We start from the raw sequence: 15,211 nt of genomic DNA on the forward strand, positions 1-15,211 counted from the left end.
AAACATTCACAAGTATATAACACTGAAAAGTCCCATCCAAATTCAGAAATTTAAGCCTAAATAAACTTTGAGCCAAATGTGAAGCTATATTTTGCAAATATATGTAAAGAAATAATTAAAATACCATTTTCACAAGAGAATTTGTATGGGTTTTTTCCTAATACACAGGACAAAAGTTCAAGGGAAACTAAAAGCCTTTTTTTATAGGTTTCCCTTTTTTCCACAGTGGTAAATAATTTAGAGTATCATTACAATACTTGGGATTTCAGTGGATGGCTACAATTTAGGAGACTAGCACATACATATGCTTGCTCTTTCTGAGTCACTAACTCAGCAACCTAACCCTTGAAAACAAAGGATATGGATGGTGGAGAAAGGAGTAAAAAAACACTCAAAATCCTTGCACAATTTAGAACTTGCTTTCAAATAAATCACTATAGTAACCTGCATAAACTACATTTATGTGTCATTTTAAAAATAATATATTTGCCTTTCAAATTCACTACAGTGAACACTGAGTTGTAACATTTCAAAAGACTTTACAATACCAAACCACTCTGAAAGCTTTCAGCTTGAGAGCTGTAAGTTCAAGACACAAATGTTAAAAAGCAGGAGAAAACAAATTTGTTGAAAATCTTTTCTTCCCAGCTTCTTCCTATCTCTGTCCCACTTTTATAATCTGACACATTTTGCTGCAGGTTCCTTTATTTTCACAGGCTGTGTCAAGTTGCAAAAACCAACAGACAGACAAACACCACGCAAGCTGTGAGAGCTGTCCTACTAACTGCTTCTGCAAATACTGTGGTGAATTAGAATTCAGTATCTAGGTTTCTTTTCCCTTGAGCAAACTGTAGTTTTGGATAAAGCAACTGTCTAAAGAGATTTGGCTGCATACTGTACTTTTTGAAGGAAAACTCACCAAAATAACATTTGTTAAAGATGGTAGGGTTTACATCTTCATGTATCCTAGAGAAAACTTTAAAGTATATAGCATTGTTCCAGGGAGAAAAATCAAAAAACAAACAAAAAAAGGGGATTTTTTTTTCCTTACAGCAACTTTAATACTTATAATTTTACAGGATATATGTCCCAAAGCCAGGATGTCAATGTCTGGCAAAAATGCTTGATTTTGGTATGCTAATTAATTTCAATTACACAATGTCTTTCCAAAAGAGTGCTTTCCAAAAGGCAAGCATAGAGTATTTTTTTGCATGGAAAGGAATTTTATGTTCAAGCTGGAATCCCCAAACAAGTATTAATGTAGGTGTTTGTATTGAACACGGACCAATAGGCAACACGATTAGCAGCAAAAGTAAATGAGAAATGTGCTTTTGTCCTGCAGGACGGTGCACATGTCTTGAGAGAGGCTGAGTGCCTGGAGCTTTGTGGGAGATGCAGATATTTGCTGCAAGATCAATATTTTCTGTCCCCCCTTCTTGCCTTGGGGCCATAGCATCACTGATACTGAAGTTAATTGTCCCTAAAAAACTAAATACAGACCAACACTATGTTTGCCAAACAACAAAAAATTCGTGGACAATATCCATTGCCTGATTAGCATGCTCTATTTGGCTTGGTGAAATAATGTTGAGCATGTTATTTTTCCTTTAATGCTGAAAAAGCATTTAGTCAATAAATTTGCTTTGAGTAACATAAATGCTATTTGAGATGGTTTTCACAACATAAGGGCTGATGAGGCATTCATTCCCAGGAGCTGCCATCATTACTGGGGGCATTGTACTTGAGATAGTATAACTAGGGCAGACTATTCTTCTCTCTTATGTTTTATTTATCTGTGAAGTCAAGGGTTCCACAGCAAAGAAAGTATATTGCTTATAAGGAGTGGAAGTTTAAACAGCACAAATGTGCTTAGCGCACATCTCGCTATGTGCCTAAAGAGACCTCATTATTCTACTTAGTTTGAACTGTAAGGAAAAGAGTGATCTCTGAAAAACCTGGGTGTGAAGCCAGATAATTCAAGTTTTTGCTCTTATGAAAAAAAAATCTGGCATCAGTTCTCATCTGTTAAACAGAAAAATGTAAAAATTTCATCCTGATCACCTTTTCTTCAAAGAACATCTGTCAAAGAGGTCTAGAGGAAGAACACAAGCTCCATTACAGAAGTACATATTTAAGAAAAGTTTGGTTCATTTTTCATCACTACAAAGGAAGAGAAGACTCAGACTATTCTTAGCTGTAAGGGACCCAGAAGTATCACCAAGCTCACCTCTTAAGCGAATGGCCTATAGAGATTGGACCCACAAGCTCAGTGATATTAGCACTATACTCTAACCAACAGAGCTAATCTCAGAGTCCTACAGGAGTGCAGAAGCTGAAAGTATGGAGACTTAATTGTTGAAGATCCTCTTCACAAAAAGTATGTGACTGTGTGTGTTACCTAATAAGCTTTTCAGAGACAAGGTTTGGGCTAGGAATAATACTGATTCAATAATTTAGGCTTAGAGATTACTCTGCTGTGTTTGATTACTCTGTGTTTTTGGGACGGAAAAGTATAACCAGGTGCATTAGTATGACTAGGAGTAATTAGGTTTGGATATAGAGGCATTAGAAAATATAATCCACTCATAATGAAGTTCTTACCTTTCAATTTCATCTGTAACTGCTGAAGGTGTGTTAATTATCCTGTAGATTAAAGATATTCTGCTAAATAAGAAAAATACTGTTTCCAAGTCCCTTGTTCCATAATCATTATTCTCATGTCCATCCTTCTTTCCAAATTGTCCTTCAGTTGTAGCAAGGTATTTATTTGATAAATCAAGGACTCTTTTTGAAAACAAATTGAAAACTCCATGTTCTCCTAGCACATCACTATCAGTACATTTCCATCCTGGCAACATCAGTGAGAGGTGGCTTTCATCTGACACAAGTCCAAAAGAAACAGGACACCGAAGCCTCAAGATGTTCAGGTGTCTTGCACAGAGATTGTCTATTTCTTTATCTACGCCCCATGGTAGGAGACATGACAGAAGCAGTTTGGCTGTATCAGTTGCCATGTTCACATCAATGTTTCCTGATGGCTGCATTCTGATCTTTCTTGAACTCTTCATTTTTTTCCATCTTTTTATGCCACCACCTTCTTCCATAGGCCTAGTTGCATTATTATCCCTGTGAACTTGGTCTGAACAAACAGTCTCTGCCTGCCCATCTACTTGAGGTACAAAGGCAGCAGTTTTATTTCTTTTTAATGTCAGTGCCCTTTTCTCAGTAGTACTTTTAGCTCTTTCTAGAGTGTATTGGTTGTGGAACGATTTTGATGACTTTAATCCAATGAGTTGAGATGAGAGAAGTTCCTCAAGTTTTTCCAGGTCAAATAAGAGAATATGAAAGTTTGCATTGTTCCATTTTGTCTTGGCTGGTAAAATAGTAAAGGGCTGTTGGATGCAGCTGGTATCAGTCAACTGAAAGAAAAACATTAAATGTCTAAACAGTTCTTTGTAATTTTCAAGATATCAGCAGAGAATTGCCTATGGAATAGAGAAAATCTATTAACTCCGTTAAGTTCAATTAAATTATACGTATTCAGTTTTGATTAAGTAAAAAAGATTTGCTTCCAAATAGCTTAAGACACCCAGAGATATCTGTGTGTAAATACTATAAAACAGGCTCCTTCAATTACACAGCCATACTGTAGATAGCACATATCTTTGCAAAAACTCTAGGCTGGTATTTCTTCTGCTAAGTCTCATTTCAAGTTAAAAAGATTTTTGGAAAATTTTAAAGCATGAAACCTTTTTTTTTTCAAACTAAAGCTAGAGAAGCAAATGCTACAATGCTGCAAGTTTCTTGCAAACCCTGAGTGTCCGTATGTCTTTTTATAATTTGCTGTATGGGACATATATATAGAGGATTTGTATGGGATAAAGACTATGCCTTTTGCTATTTCAAAACATGCAAAGACACCTCTGAGATAAGTCACAAAGCAAGAACAATAAGGAACCTAGGTAAATAAATCTCCACACAATTAATTCACCTTAGTGCCTTAGCTGAAAATAATTAAGAGAAAAAGTTTACTAAAATGTTTGTGAACATCTGACTTTATCTTGTGCCACCTTATTTCCCACCTGCATATTTTCTAGAATTTTCCATACTTTTCCCCCAATTTTGAAGCCCGTTCACAGCAATGGCAATTTATAAAGCATAATTTCAATTCTACATACTAACATAATAAACACACATGGCTAATTACTGTTGTTAATAAATGATCAAAGAATATAGTTTTGGAAACCAGAAGTTTTGAGAACAGCTACAGCTTCTCTCAACTTTAGAATCACATGTTAAACCGTAGAAGTAACTTGATGATGATGAACTGTCAGCTAAACATCAGGAAATGTTCAAAATCATCTTCAAAAAAAAAAATTAAAATTTACTCCATTTTAGCCTTGCAGTTTCATTGTTTAAATGATAAATTGTCATTAAGAAGAAAAGTTTACATCTTTTCTTTTACCAGTGCCCTTGGCACAAGGTGGACACTATGCTGTGACCAACTCCAGTGGAAGGGATGTCTCCAGGCACTTCGAAAATGACCTGATGAGTTCACAGAGTGACACAACATCTCATATCATAATCCTGCAGCATCTACCAAAGTATGTTTTACCTTCAGGGAAACACCAGAAGTGAGGGAATATAAACTTCTTGCTGACATTTCTGCCCTTTTCTTTAAGCGTTTATGAGTGGCATGTTTTTATTGTCCTGCACAAGCTTATGCTCTCAGCACCATGCTCAGCCTATTTCACCTCTACAAGCAGACAGACACATCAAGAAGCAACTTTTCCTCTCAGTAATACTTCTGCAAGCCATCATGCCAGCTTCCATATCACAAATGATACAGAATTTTCCAGATCACTCTTAGTTTTACTTTTCTTCTGATAATTCGAAGCATTCCACTAATACAAAGAACTTTCTGTTGAACATAGTTAAATCTCAAAATAAACCACCACGTGTTAGTAAACAGAGCAGCTCTGCTCTTGCTGGAACGCAATGTTGTTTACCTCATCTTTCTCATGACCACCTTACCCAACTTCTTTTACATTACAAACTATGATTTTACAGGATTAGCTATTTTAAAACTGTTAATTAGTGTTTTCCTTGTATTATTAGTACAAATAACACAAGGAAAAAATTGACTGCATAAACTCTATGACGTGACTATTTAGTTTTGGGCAATAATATAATTTGGCTTTTTGTTATTTAGGGAACGATTCTCCCAAACAGATGAGAATGTACTCTAAATACATAATCTCATTTAAAGATCTCCATAGGGAGTCATAAGTAAGAGATTATAAGTGCTTGTTCAGTTTTTTTATCCCTTTTTAAAAAAATAATACATTGCAGTTAAGTACTAGGATTATTTTAATCTTTAATTATGCTGTTTCCTAATAGATAGAGAGAACCCCATGGAATGCAAATACTGGAATTCACAGGCTAGCTTTGGCATTAATTGAAGCTATTATTATTTAGCCTATCATTTTCTTCTTCTACACACTTATATATGCTTGATTAACACTTAAAAACCTTTAGTGAAATCAGCATCCAAACAAAGGAAAACCCAGTGACAATGGCAATCCATTGAGACATCTGGTGATGCTACTACATGTGAAGTCACAATAAGTATTCATGTTTTATTAGCAATATGAAAGCTTATTGACATCAATCCTAAAACTGTCTGCCAAGTTATCTTAACTCTCTGCCACAGGCATTTCATTCCAGTGCAAGAAGGTGGGCATCCAAATCTTTAGACATAAAATGCCATTTAGGACATATAGGCAAGATATTCTCTGTAATAGAAGAATACAGAGAATGGAAAGACACCCATAAACCTAAATACAAACCAGAGAGCTGGAAACGGCATTTTTTGAATACTGAAAATCAGATGAACAGATATTTGCATTACATATTGCACCTTTCCTTTTCTAGTTTAACCATTTCTAGTTTTTAAGTTTATTTTTGACGTGGACAGCCTACTGTTGGCTTTAAAGAATAATTTAGACTATATATAATTTTATATATTTTATATAATCTTAGACTATAGACTAAAATTATATCCTGAAACTTGTGAACCTCTTGTACATCACTGACCCACAGCACAAAATGCTTTCTATATCCAGGAAAGAGCAAGATTCAGGGAGGCTTTGAAAAGCCAAGCTATTTTCCATGCACGGCCAGCATCCCCTAACATCTCTCCAGCTTGCCACTAAACATCTTTGAGCCAGGATCAGACAAGAGCTAGAACAAACTATTTAAATTGGAAGGGAACTACAAGGACCATTTAGTCCAACTAGGCTCTCCAAACGCCCCTTAAACACTCACTGGCTTGGGGCATTGTACACATTTCTCAGCAGCCTATTCCAGTTTTTTGGCATGCAATTCATCACTGCTCCACAAGTTACAACCCTGTACATTCCTCTACATCTTTTCCCCTTTACTCATTCTTAGCACCCAAGGAAAAGTTTTCCTGTGACTATGGGGAGGGGGCAGCAGGGGCTGTGCTTACTGTGGCCCCCAACTGCATCAAGACATGCCATTATCTTTAACAGATTTAGGACAGACATATCACATAAAAATTTCATGGGAAGTACAATTCAAGTGTTATTTTACCTAGCTGCCTTCTCATCTCTAAAGGCTTTTTTCCACTGGGATCCAACTTGTTCTGGGAATGGTATTCCACTTAAAATACACACTTCCATTAGCTGACAGGAATTCCCATACTTTTTCAGCTCCTAATATGTATGCACTTGCTCCACATACCTGCTTTCTTTACCAGAAGTGTTCTATTGTGGGTTTTGTACTAAAAGCAGATTTGACAGGAATGATCTTGACATTCATTTTACATAAAAGAAACAAAGTGGTAAAAAAATCACAAGGTAGAAATTTTAGAAGGCAAAAAACCAGCACCAGCATTCAAAATATACTCAGAAAACTGAGTAATAACACTGAATAGCAGTTGCTCAGTTCTCACAGCACAAGTAGTACGAACTCCCATGCCAAGCAAGTCCTGAAGTATTAAATGTGACTTTTCTTCTAGACTTAGACTTTATTCATTGCACTCTCACTTATCCCAAAACCTAACAGGACAGAAGTGGGAGAAAATTGGTCCCAAAGTTCCCAGTAGCCACAGAAGGAATCATGATGTACAAACCCTAAATGGGAGCTATCCTGTTGATAGGTCATATGCTGATTCTAAGTTTTTAAATTATGTAATATTTAAGGTGTTTAATTCTGTTCCTTTGAGCTTTCCCCTTTGAAAGAACATACTTTGATTCATAAACATTGAACAGGTTCAATCCCCTCCTTTATCCATTGCTTGCCACCCGCAGGAAAATATTAGACAGAAGTTGAACAACTTTAATGGGAATTTTTAGGTAGATTAGGCAGGGGGACACTGGAGAGATGTGTGGAGCTTACATGAAATAATGCCAAAGAGACTGGAAGGTTGTTTCATTCACAAAAGGTGCACCACTGTTTTATTTTCCTTTGGGCCAGGGATTTTCTACTTCTGATTTGCTTGAGAGGATTTTTTTTAAGATACATACACCTTTATATTTTGACAGCAATTAGGCCATTGGCTTTTAATACAGATACAATACAACAGCTCACTGAAGGACATGATAAAAGAGTAAGTCTTACCCGATGGACTCTTAGTGCTTCATTATTAAATATATTTACTATCAATAAAATAATGCAAACTTAATCATTAAACCACCAGCACCCAATTGTTTGCTCAGTGGAGCTATTCTGTGAATATCCAATTGTGTGAAAGTCAAATTGACACATTTTCAAACAAGATTTTTTACACAAAACCCAACATAGAATCATCAAAACCACCATATCTTATAGGCTCCAGGAAGTTTTTTGACATGATAATTTTGGAAATATCACAATGATGTTTGATAATATCAATATGCTTATTTCAATGAAATTAACAATTGTTTTTCTTATCTGTCTTCACTGCGGTCTTTTTATGACACTAAAAAGAAGACAGAAACTGTAAAGACATATATAATGGCTGAATCAGTCTTCATTAACAGTACACATTTTGCTTTTAAGAAACTGAATTGTGGAGAACCTGCTATAGAAATGAAAGAAGAGGGTAGTAGAATTTGTCAAACAAAATTTATTGATGGGTGACAATTTTTTGTGTCTTGATCAGGCCAGTCACAGGACTGTCAACAGAAGTTCAGAAGTCATAACTTTTCAGAATCGCATCTCATCACTGATCTGGCTCTGGGCTCACAACAAATAAGTACAATCACACCTGCTTGTAAAAGCTATTTAGGTACTCCTAACCTCCTGTTACATCTGCACTTTGTGGAGATTGAAGAAGTCTTAACTGAAGCATGGTTACCACACCTAAAGGTCTTATACATTATATTGCCAATGACAGCTCTATTTTATTCTACATAATGTTTTATCCTTAATAGTGGGAAGGAATATATCTGTTAGCTTTTGTTGGATTTGAATTTGCATTTTTAATCTGTTTTTAACTACTGAATGGGTTAAAAATCATCTTTTCTTGCAAAAATATTTTTCTCTTCAACCTTTTTAATGGAAATAGTAGCATAAGAGTACCTGCAAATGTGTCCCCAAAACATAAATCTATCTCAAGCATAGTTTTGCAAAATAGGAAACTTGTAACTGTCTCTTGAATTGTCACAGAAAACAAATACATAAACAACGCACAAAATGGCTGGCACAGTGTAAATTAAAGCATTAAATTTATTTCTAAATCCTCTGAGCCCTCAGTTGCTAGAGATGGTAGTCGATAGGAGTAAAAAAAAATTGCCTCTTTGAAATGTGCTTGGTGAACAGCAGCTTGATGATTGGCAGCACAAATAGAAGACAAACGAGAAAGCCTTCAATCTGCAGCTGATGCACAGGAAGAACATGGGGAGCTGAGTTTACAATAGAGAAAACATTACCAAGCTAATGGCACAGGCAATCGTTTGACCACCATGCATCTCTGATAGCAGCAGGGCATCCATTTTCAGTTAAGTGTTAGAGTACCTTTTTGCTTTCTCTGACCACTGCAGGGGTAAAACAACCCAGTGCGTGAAACCCACTGACTGGTAATAAATTACTATATTGGATACTTTTTGTTTTCTTTCAGCAATGACTTTACTGTGTATTCTTGCTATCATTACCAATTAAAGTGGAGCCCACGTTAGCAAGCTGTATCTAACTGTATATCAGTCCCACGCTCCAATTGCTTTGGCAAGAACCATGGGGTCAAGAGGCTCCTTTGACCTTTATCAGCTACGTCTCTCTGACCACTCACTATTTGAAGCAATCTCGACTGAACAGATGGACACTTTTGCAGACTCTATAAAGCTTAGAATATAAAGATAAATGAAATTGTGTTTGGGGCTTCAAACTGGTTTATGAGCATAAAATACAGTTAGCAAGTTCCACAAAAACCTCAGATTTCAAATAGCACATCTTAAACCTATGCCATGAATGGAACACCTATTTATCTGCTGGGAAATTGTATCTTTTGGATGTGTCTTCTACATATAAAATGAAAAGCTTGATGTAACTTACGTGTTTACTTAGCATTAAGTCACTTCCAAATTTAGGAAGCCTTATTTACTTTGATACTAAAAGACAAGCAAGAAGAAAAGCTACTATAACCTTTTCCCATGACAGCACAGCATACAGCACATGATCAAACATCATTCAGTGGAACAGTACTAAGAGAGTGAACACCACTCATGTATTTTATGGCTAGAATTTTGATGCAATAATTTAAAAAGCAAGTTCTGTAAGAAATGTAAGATAGAGAAAGCTGAAATGGAGGTCCAAGTTTTCCCTAAAAGAAACTTCAAATTCTCAAGGTCATGCTTGAAGAACTGTTAGCAATTAGATAGAAATATGGTCTTTCAATCCTATTTAGGTATTTCTAACTTAAAAACAATCTAAGCATTGAATGATGTCTTTTTTCAGGTAAATCCCATCAGCAGACCTGCTTTCCTGAGTTTATAATCTTTTTGCAAATACACAGCTATCTTATTTTCTTGCTCTGCTGAAAGGACAAGCAATCTAGGATATGTGCAAAGATGCATTTATTCAAAAATAGTTACAAGCAGCAGGTATATAATTGAAATAGCACTTAAACATACACCATACAACATCTCTAAAATAACCTGCTGAGGAAGAAAGGATGCAAATTATTGGCTACACTTTCATGTCCCCATAAAAACCATATGGACTTCCTAATCCAATATTAGCTCCTATCAGCAGCCCACATATCACAGCCCTGTCAAACCCTGCCCACATCCTGAGCTTCAAATTTAGGGAGCATGTGATGAGTTTCTGTCACTAAGAGTATCAATGGTCTCCCAAAGAGTACAAAGAGGCCAGCCTACCTGCCAGAAAGCAATGCTGGCTTCTTGCACAGGGTGAGCATCACACAGTTACAGCATCACTGTCCCAGAGTCAATCATATTCCTTACCTTCAGACACCTCACCTAGTCATAGGACAGAGGACCCTTTGATGGGAGCATTCAGAACTTTTTTCTTAATCATTTACCCTTTTATAGCTCAGTACTCACATATAAAGGACTATCTGTAGAAAGCCTGGAGTCAGTAGTAGTGCCCCAGTTTGCTTTCACATGCAATTTATGCTTGACCTGAGGCTTCATCATTTGGACAATGCAGTCTTGAACAAATGTGTCAATTCATGATGAATTTTCCTATATGAACTAGTATAACAAGCTGTTTTGAACTTGCCTTGCATTACTTTTATTATGGTATTCATTACAAGTCTGGTCGTATTACTGAGGATATCCAAATCCTCCTAAGAATCCAGCTCCCACCAAGAAAAGGCTACATTATTTTTTGAGTTTGCACCAGTGTTTATCTATCAACTTAACTGCAACATAAGCAGAGTTACCTTCTTTGCTCTCAACTCTGTAATCTTTCTTTTTTCTTTTGTGAAGTCCCAGTGGAAGGCTTTACTATCCTCACAGCACTTTGAACAGTAACTGTAGCATCACTGCTGATGCATCTGTGGCACAATGTAAGTAATTAAGCCAAGGAGTCTTCAGACTCAAGCTGTGTGATGAATAGTCTAAGCAACTGAATAAACCCTCTTTTTATCATGTATGGAAGGCCACTGTCAGGCAGATTGTAGTCCAGATGGATCTGCTGGGCACAAAAATTTCAATTGTTCAGGAAGAATTGCTAACACATCTATTGAATTGCTCAATGTGGTGGTCTGGTATCAAAATTTAGTGTTTCACATATTCTGTTTTCAAGCTAACACCCTCTCTCTCTGTTACACTCATCTTAGAGTTTTATATTGGATTTAATTAAAGCGTACATATAAAAGTGATTCTGGAGACAAATCTTTAAAAGATATCAAAGAATAACAGGCAAGTAAAACTGACACCCTGAATATCCTTCACAACTTTACAACACTAGGAAACAAATCTATCCTTTATTTTTCAGAAAAATATTTGAAGAAATTTATGACTTTTTTTACAGACAACTTTTGCTTTGCTCTGGAATTCATATCTCTGGCTGTCTGGGCAAAATATCAGGCAATTCTAAACACAACACTTTTGACAAAATCTTATCTAATAATTTTATCATAGAAAGAAGATAAAAGTGAACTGCAAATCCACTCATCTCTAACATCCATTTCTGGCATGAACAGTCTTGGCTGTGAAAAGTTTAGATAAAATGAAGGAATAAGACGGTGTGTAAAATTAAGTATTATTTATATACTCAATATTCAATACTCTGCCTACATCTTAATATATTCATTATTTTGAATGTAAAAGTAAATTTCCTAACCATATCTTTAAAAATATTTACAGCTCAGTGCTGTGTGGTATTGAAAAATTTCCATCCTCACTCAGCACTTTAGAAAAAAAGATGGAACATCTCCAAAGTTTTCTTGATCATCAACTGGACAAGAAATGCTACAGCAATCCAAAGCCACAGACTGCTGGCTCAGGATTTAGGAATTATCATATTGAACAATTTACTGGATGAATGAACATCCTAATATCTGTGAGATATAATGCTGAACATAGAGATACTGCCAACAGGACCTTAACAAGAGCTTGAGAATATTGCTTTGTCCTAAGAAGGACTGATGTATATAAAAATTAAGTTAGCAATATATGTCTGAGTGCTGACTCCAACTGAAACAACATTTTCCCTAGGCTGTTCTTAGTGCATTTCCCATCTTGAATTATGAGTCCCACCCAGAAAATTTATCTACATAAAAGTTCTAGATCAATTCATAAGCAAGTGACTTTCTACTAAAGAAGAAGCAGCAAAACCCAAAAAATCCTGTGTATTCTAGAAAGTGCCATTCTTGAGATTTTAAGAATAGGGAGGCTGGACTTTCCTCAGATCCTATAGCATTCTGAGATGTATGAGGATGGCAGCTAAGTTTCTGTACCCATAGATTTCATACTGTTCTTTTCTTGCAAGCTGTTCAGTCTTACTGCAGAGACTTCCAAAAGGACAGGTTTTGGAAACATTCTCAGGTGTCTGCTTGGATGATTCATCCTTTCCCATAAGTACTGCAAGAACCAAACCTGACTACTGGAACAAATTAAAGTTTGAGTATTAATATACAAAAATAGATACCAAGAGAATGGATGTATAACCACTGCTGTTGCTTTGTTTGTTTGAAATCAAGCCAAAGGTTAGCCAAGGATTTTATTTCTGCTCTGTAACTGAGACAAGAGTTTCAATTAGCTATCAGAAGGAAGCTAGCAGATAACAAGTCTTCCTTTTTTGTGTAAGGCTTGTTTGCTGCAATTCCTGTTTCTAAGTTGCATGTAAGATGATGATGTGCTTCTGAAAAAGTCACTGCTTTTTTTTTTTAAATAGATGTGTGAGGCAGAAACCTAGGAAAAAGTCTCACACTGAATTCATTCTGAATTCTTATTAATATTTTTCTTCACTAAAATAATACTGATTAAACTATAAGAGGCCAGGGAATTAATGTTTAGAATAGAAAAGGTGATTATCAGAACTTTAAAGATTCCACCATATCACTATAACAGTGAAGAATTTAAAGAAGACTATTGAACAACATGCAACATGAAAATATAAAGGTTAAAACAAAGATCATGTGATTTATTCTAGAATTAGGCAGAGCACTTGGAAGGAAAATCAGTTAGGCTGATCTACAGAAAAGTCACACCTTCTAGACTACAAAAGTAGTAAAGGTAAAATCCAAGATAGGAAAACTCAAACTGTGCCCAGCTCCACAAACAGACCTAAGAGAAACAGTCCTAAGTGGCAAATATATCATGAACACCACTTCCATGAGAGAGGAACCGTATGTTTTTAACTGTAAGTATAAATCCCTAACCAAAATGCAAACTTTGCAAAAGATTCCAAGAGACAGAAGGGAATTGCAGCATGGCCGAGGGATGGGAAAAGACAAAGACAACCATAGCTAGGTTAGCTTCAATAAATCATCCTTCAACATGAAATACTTCACAAGGACTGTTGATATTGACCTTAGATTTATTTCTAGGAGGACACTATAGCAGTCTCTTTAGCTTTATCACACAGTCCAATTAGCTGACTAGGAAGGAAAAGAAGTTTTAAGTCAATCACCTCCAGTTTAGTCACAGAGTAGAAAAGAATCAGTGTCAGAAGTGCTGAAATAAGTAGTTAAGACTTATTATTAGATTTCTGACACCCTGTGTAAATTGCTATCCATGTGTGTAAGTTTAAAATGTGCTACAATATCACAATGGCAACGTTTTGGTTTCATTTTCCTTTGAGGCAATCAATGGAGAAAACACAAATCATCAAATTCTTGACTTGGTGTGGCTATTCAAAAACTACACTAACTTCCATAAAAGATGGCATGTAGTCAAAGCTATCAACATCCCTCAGGATCATGGTTCTTTTTAACTGCTCCCAATTTAATCTCATAACTCCCAAGTTATTACTTCACTGTAGTTATGTTGCTACCTTGGTCCCTTGATAAAATACTTAATTGTAAAATTTCACTGGAAATGTAGTACTAAAATGCTTTGCAACTGAATTACAGAGAAAAAAACCCCTGCATATATTGAGCCCTTTTTCTTCACTCATTTTCCTATTACACTTAATAAACTACTAAATATAGCTGCAGAACACTAGTTCCAGAAAAAAAAAAAAAACAAACCCTTGCAGCAGCAGTGTGACATTACCAATTTTAAGGAGAAATACTCTACTACTTTCTATTTTGCTTTGTCCTTAATAATCCACTCCACATAAATCACTGAGATCTGTAATTCCCCATAATAATGCTCTAAATATTATAAAAGGAAAGAAATTAAAGGAATCCATGTCTGTGACACCATTGTTTATGGCACCACTCCTGATTTCCTATTTGCTAAGTATTCTTTTGTGTTTGTGCTTGTATCTTATTTCCATTTTTCTATCAATTTTTCTATCAGTAAGATTTAACTAGCAGTGATTTTCCAGACTTCCAATAACAATTTTATTTTCAAATTGCTTCTCTTGCCATACTAAAACAAATAGCTGCTATTATCCTACAGTCTTCATTTGCCTCTTACTTATTCTGTGCAGCAAAGTAGATCTTGCTTTTATTATTTACAACTTCTGGACATTCTTCCCTTTACATATTTCTCAGAGCAGAATATGTATACTATTATGTAAGTGTATATCAAGTTCTAAAGGACTCCTATTACAACAGATTTTAAGAAATTGCTGAGTTAATATATAAAAAAATACATATAACAAGTCCACATATAAAATAATGTTTCTTTCCCCCATCTTTGTCTTATGTACACAGTAAAAAAAAAAATCTCTTTTCTGATCTAGATTTTCAGTAGTATAATTTAAGAGTTCAAGCTTCAGCAACCATTGCAGAGATTTTTATAATCTTCCCTCCAATGTTTTTACCCAGACCATTCTCATTACTGAAATCACGAGAAGCATTAGTGCATGGTAAACACAGGCTTATATCCAAAATATTGAAGCTGAAAAGGTAGGAACCTTTTGAACATGAAAGGTTTCTGGAACATCAGGAAAACAATTCCCAGACACATCCAGCTTTTTATGTGCATCAATGAAATCTTCATATGATGCACTGGAGCATTTCAATTCTTTTTTTTTTTTAAATCAGTTTTTCACACAGCTTCAATTTTCAAACAGAACTATGACTTAAAGCTATAATGAGAGCTGGTTCCATATGAACACCATGAGCACA

The 15,211-nt window shown here is 35.6% G+C and overlaps 1 protein-coding gene across 1 annotated transcript in view; it reads right to left on the reverse strand.

The window, feature by feature from the left end:
* Positions 1-15,211, reverse strand: part of WDR72 (WD repeat domain 72) — an 88,046-nt gene that overhangs the window by 42,885 nt on the left and 29,950 nt on the right. Inside the window, exon 14 of the mRNA XM_054272899.1 lies at positions 2,602-3,419. Coding sequence (XP_054128874.1) covers positions 2,602-3,419 — 818 coding nt within the window. The remainder of the gene's footprint in view (positions 1-2,601; positions 3,420-15,211) is intronic.

This window comes from Melozone crissalis, unplaced genomic scaffold (genome assembly GCF_028551555.1).
Source record: "Melozone crissalis strain CALT ecotype California unplaced genomic scaffold, PUWL_Pcris_2 ptg000014l_1, whole genome shotgun sequence".
NCBI classification, from domain to species: domain Eukaryota; kingdom Metazoa; phylum Chordata; class Aves; order Passeriformes; family Passerellidae; genus Melozone; species Melozone crissalis.